The sequence below is a fragment of the Sinocyclocheilus rhinocerous genome, unplaced genomic scaffold, assembly GCF_001515625.1.
Source record: "Sinocyclocheilus rhinocerous isolate Xijiao unplaced genomic scaffold, SAMN03320098_v1.1 scaffold1295, whole genome shotgun sequence".
Taxonomy (NCBI): Eukaryota; Metazoa; Chordata; class Actinopteri; order Cypriniformes; family Cyprinidae; genus Sinocyclocheilus; species Sinocyclocheilus rhinocerous.
This window is the reverse complement of record NW_015660499.1, coordinates 615,290-626,167: the sequence shown is the minus strand read 5'-3', so window position 1 is coordinate 626,167 and position 10,878 is coordinate 615,290. Positions and strand designations below refer to the sequence as shown.

Sequence of the window (10,878 nt, the reverse complement as noted above, 5' to 3'; positions counted from 1 at the left end):
GAAATGAAAATGACACCGAAGCTTTTCTGAAGACGGTCGGTTCTTTTCAAAGATACATACATTCATATAAAAAACACCAGCGCTGCATTTTAATTTTGAAATGTGCAGTGATCAGTTTATTCTGATAACTTTCCGGCATCTATTCTAGTAGGGTAAAACGTAATTACGTTTTCGAAACGGTCTGTTTTAGCCTGCCATCATTAGCTGAAGCGGTGTGTGAACAAGAAGCGGCTGCAGAGTGTGAGCTGCTCCGTCTCACGCAGCCAGAGAGAGATTCTCCGGTGTTCCGCAACAACGCTTAGCTGCCCGCAGATGTGCCTGCCTATAAATCGGCCTAATTTGCAGCATAATCGGCCGATGCCGATTAATTAAAAAATGCCAAAAATCGGCCGGCCGATCAATCGGTGGACCTCTACTATGAAAATTGGAAAGTTTCATTGGTGAAAAAGCATAAACAGACAATACTTTGTCTAAAAATGTAACTCACAATATTAACTTCTTGTTTACTGAGCTGTTGTGTAAAATCAATGTCACATTTGCAATCGTGCAGATATTTGGGAAAAACAGTATGTTTGCTTGTGTGAAACTCTTACGGGGTATTTTTGCTACCATATACTGTATTTTGGAGTCTGCATGCAACTATGCTACATGATGCATTGAGAGCATGCACTCTTCAAGGTGTGTTTTGTTTGCTTGTTTTTTGAGAAGTGAGTGACATACTTGATAATGTCGGCAAAGTCAGCTAATATCATTTCTGATATTACACTAGACTACACATATGGCACACCCCTCTAGGTTTACAGTCAGAGGTCTGGCTGTGTTGTATTGTTTTGCGTTCTCTCACCCCTGGGGTCCTCTCCTCTCCATCACTGTCCTCATACTCTGAGTCAACAGTGTGGTGGTTTCGGGGGCTTGTGGCTGCTCCCCCCAGCAGTGCGGTGATGGCTTTATTCCTCACGTTTGCACTCGTCTCTCCCTCCTCGTCCTCTTCGTCAGGGTCCAGGTGCTCCATCAGCAACTTAAACTGAGAATCAAACAGTATAAATCAGCAATTCTGAACATTTTGACTCAAAGGTCCCCCATTCTCCAGCACAACATTTCCTCAAGCATTTCTGCTGTAATTATGACAAAGCTGCATGTTTTCAAACGTTTTTATTAACAGAAACTGGAATGCTGATATATACTAAATTAACCATGATTCATTATGCGATTACCGTATTGTCCCGAATTTAAGACGATATTTTTTTCTTGGAAATACATCTGAAAAAACGCGGTCGTCTTATATTCAGGGTCTAGACTTTGACATGTCAATAATACACCCACAACAATAGGTGGTGCCAAATACGCATAAAACGAGTGTGCCATGAAATAAGTAATGTAATGCGTGTTGTAAAAATCGCGAGTAAAAACAAAAGAAAAAGAAAACCTTACAGCTGCATGAGGCATGACTGTCACGTTAGCCTGATGGCAACAAACTCCCTTTGTGATTTTAAAACGTAAGACAGTACCCAGATTTGAAGACTACAGTAAGATTTAACTTCTACTGTTAATAAGATTTTGGTAGGCTACTATTAGATGGATAGCCTAAATGTCCTAATTCAGATGGGCTACCTATTTTTTTTTTGTTTTTTTTAATGGTATATCAAAAAGTGTATATTTTTTAAATGTGATTGTTGGTACATTTTACCAGTTTTTACCATACTTTCAAAACAAAAATTAAAATAGGAAAAATATGCAATATGAAAATAACTGAAGACAAAATGTGTTTTACTGAGAAAAAACAAGATTTGGTTTTTAAAAAGCCTTTTTCCAAAAGGTACATCTGGAAAAAGGGGGGTCGTCTTATAATCAGGGTCGTCTTATATTCGGGCCAATACGGTAATAAATATATTTTTATATATTTTTTAATTTGCTGTATTACTATTATCATGTGTCATTATGCGGCCTTCTTGGTAGTTTGGCAAGACAATTATCAATATTGGCAAATATTATTATGATTATTAGTAGAAACGTCAAATGTAAAAACATAATGCTGTTATTAACAAAATAAACATAATATATAACTCTACAACTAACTTTTTTGTGATTCCAGAAGTTTCAAAACTATGTTCTTCAATAAAAGCAATTGTTATTCAGAGGAAAACAAAGAAAAACGAATTCATCTTGATTTTGTTTTTAGCATTTTAATTGTTCGATTACATTTAAATAATAATAACAACAACAACTATTATTATTATTACTACATTAATAATAACAATAATTTAAAAAATTTTAAGTCATTCTGCGGCCTCCCTTATCATTACTGGCAAATATTCTTAGAATTACAATTAAAACTGTTAGATAATATTACTAACAATATTAATATAATAATTCATAACATTCCTAACACTTTCTTATTTTCTGAAGAAAAAAAAGAAGAAGTAAAAATAAGCTCACATCGAGGTACTGTTTGACGATCTTCCTCTTCAGCTCATAGGTCATCTCATCATGAACCTCATCATTCTGGAGGAAGTCGATGGTCTGCCGTGGACTGAAGTAAACCGACGACTTCCTGTTGACGGCTTTATCGTACACTTTCGCCGACTCCGTAGGGGAGTACTTCTGAATTTTGCTGCATTGGAATAGAGCAGAATAAATAGAGTAAATATAAAACCTAAACAAAACAGCAATCATTTTTGGGTTGCTGAGATGCATGATGGGTGTTTGTTACCTGTCCGAGAAGCCGTAGAGGTTCTTGAGGTGTTGTTTGAGCACCAGCAGTAACAGTATGCCTTGAGATGCCCTAGCAAAGTCCAGGAGAGATGTTGTGTCGTCAGGAAGACGCTCCATAACAGCATCAGCATCCTCGAGGTCAGAATCCGAATCTGACTCTGACTGCCTGGCGCCCTCCGTGGGCTTGGGCTTCCTCACCCGCTGCCCCTCTTCATCCTCTTCATAATCATTATCATCATACTCTTCATCTCCACTGTTCCTTTCTCTTTCCTTGTTCTGCTCTCCCCTCTCCTCCTCTGAACCGTTCTGCTGCTGTTGATGCTGCTGTTGGTGGTGGTGGTGTTGTTGCCGCCGCCGCCGTCGTCGTCTCTTTTTCCTGCTCTTCCTGCCCGGAACCTTAACGAGAGACTGGGTACAACGATGGCTCGTTTAGAAGTCATAGTGGAATTACGGTCACAACCATCAGTGCATTAACATGACCAGTTACATAAGAGGGGTACATATACATAAATCTACATATAAATTTAAAGGTACAGTAGTAATTCTTACAAGTGTTATTACTTGTAAGGATGGAAAATTTGTAGTTTTAAAATCGAAATTATGTTTTTGGTGCAAAAAAAAAACTTTTCATTTATAAATACAAAAAAAATCATTAAATATTTTATGTTATTTTATATTTTTTTAATGATAAAACATATACCATTGAAGAAGTAACTTATTAAAATAACCTTGTACTGAAAAACAAACATATACATAAATCTACATATAAATTTAAAGGTACAGTAGTAATTCTTACAAGTGTTATTACTTGTAAGGATGGAAAATTTGTAGTTTTAAAATCGAAATTATGTTTTTGGTGCAAAAAAAAAACTTTTCATTTATAAATACAAAAAAAATCATTAAATATTTTATGTTATTTTATATTTTTTTAATGATAAAAAATATACCATTGAAGAAGTAACTTATTAAAATAACCTTGTACTGAAAAACAACCAAAAAACATATTAAATAGTAATTATTTAATTTTACAGAACCAAAAAAGTAATTCAATGCTCACACCACCATATTCCAGGTAAAATAGGAAAATAATAATAATATATTTATCTATATATGTTATATTTATCTTTCAATAAAAAAAATCTAAAATTGTATTCCCTAAATGTTGCGTCAGTACTCAATATAGATATTTTTAAGGCATTTTATCAAAGTTAGAATTCCTTGATCGTCGCAACACCCGCCACTCTTTCAATGTGACAATATTATTAACTAAAATGTATTATGCACGTTATGCAGATGACGTGTCACTCTGAGACACTGAAAACACGAGCTGCTTGTACGTAAATGAATACAGCGCTGTGCTTAAAAATCAGATTTACTCAATTCATATGGGTCATGCTTTAGGTTGGAAAATACGGAAATCCATATGAATAAAGGGGGAAAAACATGTCCCTGATTATAAGAGCAAATAATGCATTTTATTTTTGTTCATTTAATACACATATTTTCAAGACAATTTTCCACCATCTTTTTGACATTTAAAATTAAATGGCCCATTTTTGTTGCTGTGCCTATAGGACTATGTAAACATCCTCTTCCCATTGCAAATCCACAGCTGCTTCGCAAGACTGGATTACATAGTGACAGGCTCCCAAAACAATCAGTGCTGAAATGTGCTACTCAAACTGTTAAGGTCAGACACAAGCACTTGAGCACGCTTACCTCTTTAAATGTCTGCAGCAGGTTGCTGCCTGACACAGACAGTGTGATGTCTATATGATGCATGATGAACAGCGGCTCCTCCTGAGACTGATAGGGGAAGTAGGCCAGATTATCAGCGATGAACAACAGCATGTTCACCTCAATCTTCTGCTCGGACACAGAGAGACAGACAGATGGAAAAGGTCAGTCTCAACATCACAACAAAGAGCCAACGACAGGAAGAGTCAGACACACAAAGAGCGCTAACCGAGCTGTCGTCGAAGAGATTGAGCAGTGAGATGAGGAACGCTCTCCGGTGTTGTCTGTTTGCACGGACCATGCTGTAGAGGTGGGAACATTGAGCAGAATTGGACTCGTCCTGACGGAAACCACGGATCACAGGTTCTGCTGATCCCATGATGGCCTGCTGCACTTGGTACGACATCTTCATCCCTGCTACAGCCTTCATCTGTAGAGTAATTTAAGTTGCATAATTTAATAGTAAGTAAATTAAACAATGCAATAAGTAATTTACGTACAACAATCCAGTTATAACAATGCAATTTTATCACCTGCTAGTCAAACAAAAAATAAAATCAAGGTTATCATCTTGGCAGTTTAATGTTCATATTTTATATATATATATAGTAACACTATTTTAAGGTGTGCTTGTTACACGTTACATGTACTTATTATTATAATAACAATATATTATGCATAATTACATGCAAGTAACCCTAAACTGAACCCTAATCCTAAACCAACACCTTAAAATAATCCTAACACACACACTGAATATATATAATATACATATATTATACATATATATGAATATATAAATCAATGTAAATTAATCAATACATGCATACATAAACTGGATCATTCTAGTTCATTAGCGTTCAGGTTGGTTTAACCTGGATGTTTCATGGCATAATGTGGTTTCCCACTTTACACTCTTACTCTCACGGCTTCAGTCTATTTGACCAGTAGGAATGGTGAACCAGAATTATCCAATTTATGAACAAAATTATGACACTGCATGAGATGCATATGGCATGGTGTGTGGATTGGTGCTCACATGGATGAATCCAGTGTATTTCTTATCAATCTCCAACAGCTGCTGGTCTGCTTTGTTCCTCATGGTGGGCTCTGGGTCCGTCCCCATAGCAATCAGATATGGCACACACTGTGATTGGAAAAAGGAAGGAAAGTGACAAGTCTGTGTTAGTGTGCAAGTTCTGCAGCCAAGGCTGTGACAGTGAAGAGTAGGGCCACAACCGACCTTGTTTATTTATTTTTTTACATTTTCTGTGTGGACTGTATGAAATATAAAAGTGTGGAATGGAATTAAATCTAACTGGAATAAAGCACTCTTAACTGTAGCTGAAAGCATTACTAAATTAGTCAAAAGCATTTATGCAAGAACATTTATGTAAAGTCTTTAGTCAGTATAAACGGTTTCATTCTGCAAGGGAACATTAAATTGACCAAAAAATAACAGTAAAGACATTTAAAGTGTTACAAAAGATTTCTATTTGAAATAAATGCCGTTCTTTTGAACTTTCTATTTGGTTTAGAGCAAAATATTAAGCAGCACAACTGTTTTCAACATAGATAATAATCAGAAATATTTCTTGAGCAAATCAGCATATTAGATTGATTTCTGATGGATCATGCAACACTGAAGACTGGAGTAATGATGCTGTAAATTCAGCACTGCATCACAGGAATAAATTACATTTGTAAAGTATATTCAAATAAAAAAATATTTTAATTACCAATAATATTTCACAATATTACTGTTTTACTGCCTTTTTGTTTAAATAAACACTAAAAAAAAAACTAACTTTCTTTAATAAAAATGATTTATTTTGCATTTGCACCTAAACTTTTTATTCACAAGTGTGTTTCCTGGGAATCACTATAACACTATAACTATAACAAGGACAAACAAAACAACATGCAAAGGGTCAAGATGTGCAGACGTTTATGATTTCGTGCAGGACCAGTGATGACTTTGACGCTGGGTTTATAATGTCAGAGTTGTTGTATACTGGTGTGTGTACCTGTACGGGGTGTATGAGTCCCTGGCTGAGGGTCAGAGCGATGACACTGAGGGCAAAGTGTCGTACACTGGACTGCGTGTGGAAGAAAGACTCCAGCACCTGCTTCAAATAGAGCTGCATGATAGAACTGCTCATACCAGAGGAGATGTCACCCATCTCTTTCAGATCCTCCTGCTTTGACATTTTCTGCCCTGAAAAGATAAAAACACAACAAGCTTTCTTTAAGGGTTGTATAGAGTTAATAGAGCCCTATGGAGTTTGACAGTCTTTTGTTTGTGTAGTGAATGCTGTTAATCTCAAAATCATACTAGCAATTTTAAAGCTGTTGAGTGAACAAAAGTCATGGTCACTCACACTCTCTGTCGGCCTCCTGCATGCGAGAGTCCTCCTCCTGTAGATACATCTGGAGGTTTTTCAACACCTGGATCTTCAGCGTGATGGAGCATCGCTTATCAGACAGGAGCCCGTTATACAGAGACTTCACCTCTGGAATGAACATCTGACTCGGGTGCATGATGAACAGGAAGCCTGCAGGACATTAGAAAGACAATGATGGTGTTTTTTTATCCAGCAATTTATTTTATTATTATCCACCAATTAAAATATTGCTATGGTGGCATATGCATAATTACCCAGTTCTACTCTTAAGTATTGTTATTGTAAACTACAATATGTAACAAAAAAATATGTAATTGTAACAACAACAACAAAAAAAAATGATGGAACATTGTTTTTACTAACTTAACACTGAAAGAATAATAATAATAAAAAAAATTTTTTTTGAAATGTTGCCTTGCCAATTACCCAAAATAATTTTTAGTACGTTAAAGTACTAAAATAACTTAAACTAAAATAGCAATCAATTTTAATTAAAATAAAAAATAACAAAAATACTAACAAAAGGACAAAAGCACATAACAAAAGTACTAAAACTTAAAGAGTTGAAAATAATAACTGAATTTAAAACTGAAAATATAAAAATAAAAGCTCATTCAAATAATGAATAATATACTAATAATAAATACTATAATAGTATATATAAAACAGCCGTTCAAAAGTTTGGGATCAGTAAGATTTTTAATGGAGTCTCTTGAGCTCATCAAGGCTGTATTTATTTGATCAGAAATACAGAAAAAAACTGTAATATTGTGAGATATTATTTCAATTTCTAATATTGGTTTTCTGTTTTAATATACTTTAAAATATCATTTATGTTATTATTTTATTTCATTACTGTGATCAAAGCTGAATTTTCAGCATCATTACTCCTGTCTTCAGTGTCACATGATCCTTCAGAAATCATTCTAATATGCTGGAAACAGTTTAATTTTTTTGGGAAACTGATACTTTTTTCTGGATTATTTTATGAATAAAAAGTTAAAAAGAACAGCATTTATTTCAAATTAAAATCTTTTCTAACAATATGAGTCTTTACTATCACTTTTTATCCATTTAACACATCCTTGCTGAATAAAAGTATTCATTAGTTTCAAAAAAAGAAAGAAAAAAAATGTACTGACTCCAAACTTTTGAACGGTAGTGTATATTGTAACACAAGATTTACATTTTGAATAAATGCTGTATTTTTTATTTGAACGAGCCGTTTTAGGGGGGCGTGGCAGAGTCTTAACTTTGATAAAGAATATCTCTTTGGATTTGAGACTTTAGTCTTTGCAACTTCAGGGATCTTATCTATGCACAATCAGCTTGTAACACTCCAAAGAGAAAGGAAAACTTGAAATCGCATCATATGACCCCTTTAACTCTAATGAGCTAAAGTTAACGAGCAAGCAACTACATTGCACTAACAGCTGCACGTAAACTACATGCAGGTCTATAACCGTATAACGGTTACGTAATGGAAAAAGGTTGCGATACCTTAGTGGTGCCCTTGAACTGCTCGAAGTCAAAGTCAAAGTGTCTGCAGAGAGCTCCCACAGTGAAGAGAGATCTGAGCAGGGCTGCTTTGGTGGCAGCCAGTGCCATGCTGTTCGTACCCTCCTGATGCTGTAACTTTAGCTTAGTCAGAGCCCCATAATAACGGTTAAAACAGGCCCATACAAACTTATAATTATGAGTCACTTTATTCACTATCGCACCCAAACAGCTCACACAGTACTGGACAACCTGTGCGAAAGGAGAAAGAACTTAGTGGGATGTGCAGAAATAGGATGCAAACGTGTATCTGTAACTACATGTCAACAAATGACCAACCAGTCAGTTAATCTAATTTAAGATTAATGAACCATACAAATGAATATTTTAACTATTATTTTAAAAAGATACACAATAAACCACACTAGAATCATTTTTGTCTGCTAAGTAAATAAGTTAATTCAGATATGTGAATTGCTTACAAGAGTGGGTGAGAGCAGGTCACTTACGGTCATGCCATATTTTAAGATGAGCTTCATCAGGTCTTCTTCAATGGTGGTCAGGAAGCTCTCACTGGGGTGATCCATCAGAGGAACCACAAGCTCCAGGATCTTCGCAATGTTACAAATCACCATGAAGTCACTCTGAGACTGTGTAAATAAACAAATGTATTATGCATAAACACTGAAAAGAAAAACCATCAATGAAAACAATCTTATACCTTGGCACAATATCATCTAAAAACATTAGCAGTATATGGCCACAAGATGGCAGAATTACCTCAAATATTGCACTGGCAGGTGCTTAGCATACAGCCCTAAAAATCTGTATTTTTATTTATTTATACAAATTCCATTATTGTTCCATTTTAAGTTTCAGTCTTTCTGGATTTCATTTTAATGGTTAAATAACATTTCATAATCAAAAGGCATATCTAATTAATTGAAATCATTTAACTTACAATTATATGAAACTACAATTTAACAACAATTTATTAAAGGTTTAACAAAGCTTAAATTTTTGGGGCGCTATGAAATGCATTTTATTTTATTTCCCCAAATTCCAAACATTTCCATTCATTTTTCTGGATTACGTTTTATTTTTTTGTTTGTTTCAATTTTCTGGTTTCTGTTTTAATGGTTGAATTAAATTTTTATAATTAAAGCCTAATTAAAACCATTAAACTTTTACAATTTAGCAACAATTAATTAAAAGTTCAGCAAAAAGTTTTTATTTTTCCCAAATTCTGTGTTTTCAGTCTTACCTTTTCTGGATTTCAATTAAACCATTTTAATGCTATGATTACATTTTAATAATTTTTAAAAAAGCATGTCCAATAAATTTAATTTTTGAAACTTTAACAATTTAATAATTTATTACACTTGCAATAATAAGAACCTATTACATTTTTATTTATTTATTTTTTAGATTTTTTTCCATAAAACTGTGCTGTCATTTTTCTACATTTTTGATTTAATACAAATGCATTATTACAAATACAAAGTGCTGAAAAATGGCAGGTTTACTGTTAAAATGAAAGTCTGAACTTACACTGCACTTGGTGGTGAGGTAAGGCTGCATAGTCATGGCATGCTTGACCATAAGCTGCGCTCTGATCTTACTGAACAGATACAGCGTGGTGATGCATGCGACTAACCGTGTCGAGTTCACACTCTTGTGCTCTGCACACAGACAGCATAACAACAACAACTTAATACATTTTGGGAAAACCCATCATTTTTAAACTAGCAAGAACAAACTTATTAATTAATGCATTAAATTAATTCAATAACTATCATACAATAATTTATTATTTATTTACAAAAATTGCATTAAATGAAACTTAAACCCATTACAATAAATGTCAATCAATCAATCAACATTTATTTATACTAGGGATGTGCGTGTCTAGTCGACTAGTCGACTAAACGATACAGCTCCTACTAGTAACAAACTTATTAATTAATGCATTAAATTAATTCAATAACTATCATACAATAATTTATTATTTATTTACAAAAATTGCAATAAATGAAACAAACCCATTACAATAAATGTCAATCAATCAATCAACATTTATTTACACTAGGGATGTGCGGGTCTAGTCGACTAGTCGACTAAACGATACAGCTCCTACTAGTCGACACTGAAAACAACAGTCGATTACACGACAGAAAAAAACAAAAATTCTAAATGAAATAGATGAATCCTTAAAGCTACAAAAGTTATTGATTTCCTCTTTTGTTCTTAGACTTACAGATATCACAGCAGCTGGGATATTAGGTTATTTGGCTGCTATTACTTTAAGAGCTGCCGCTGCTGAACATGACGCGGCTTGTAGTTTAATCGTGCTTTAATATGAAATGATGTGCGGCAGTTGAAGAGCACATGCTACGACCACAGTATAAAGGCTGACAGTAGGCTTGCCGCGATAGACGGTGCTGACGGTGATACCGGTGTTAAGCCGAAACACCGGTTACGTCACTTGCCCACCGCGGCACCGACCCCCACCGTCGTTTTGATTTTA

The 10,878-nt window shown here is 34.6% G+C and overlaps 1 protein-coding gene across 1 annotated transcript in view; it reads right to left on the bottom strand.

Annotated features, from left to right (window-relative positions):
- The window catches only part of LOC107725079 (nipped-B-like protein A), a 40,262-nt gene that overhangs the window by 2,325 nt on the left and 27,059 nt on the right, over positions 1-10,878 (bottom strand). The window contains exons 32-43 of the mRNA XM_016534219.1: positions 9,903-10,033; positions 8,861-9,001; positions 8,355-8,603; positions 7,119-7,140; positions 6,831-7,004; positions 6,477-6,667; positions 5,489-5,596; positions 4,679-4,879; positions 4,432-4,578; positions 2,711-3,120; positions 2,437-2,611; positions 845-1,024 (exon numbers count right to left, since the gene is read on the bottom strand). Coding sequence (XP_016389705.1) covers positions 845-1,024; positions 2,437-2,611; positions 2,711-3,120; positions 4,432-4,578; positions 4,679-4,879; positions 5,489-5,596; positions 6,477-6,667; positions 6,831-7,004; positions 7,119-7,140; positions 8,355-8,603; positions 8,861-9,001; positions 9,903-10,033 — 2,129 coding nt within the window. The remainder of the gene's footprint in view (positions 1-844; positions 1,025-2,436; positions 2,612-2,710; positions 3,121-4,431; positions 4,579-4,678; positions 4,880-5,488; positions 5,597-6,476; positions 6,668-6,830; positions 7,005-7,118; positions 7,141-8,354; positions 8,604-8,860; positions 9,002-9,902; positions 10,034-10,878) is intronic.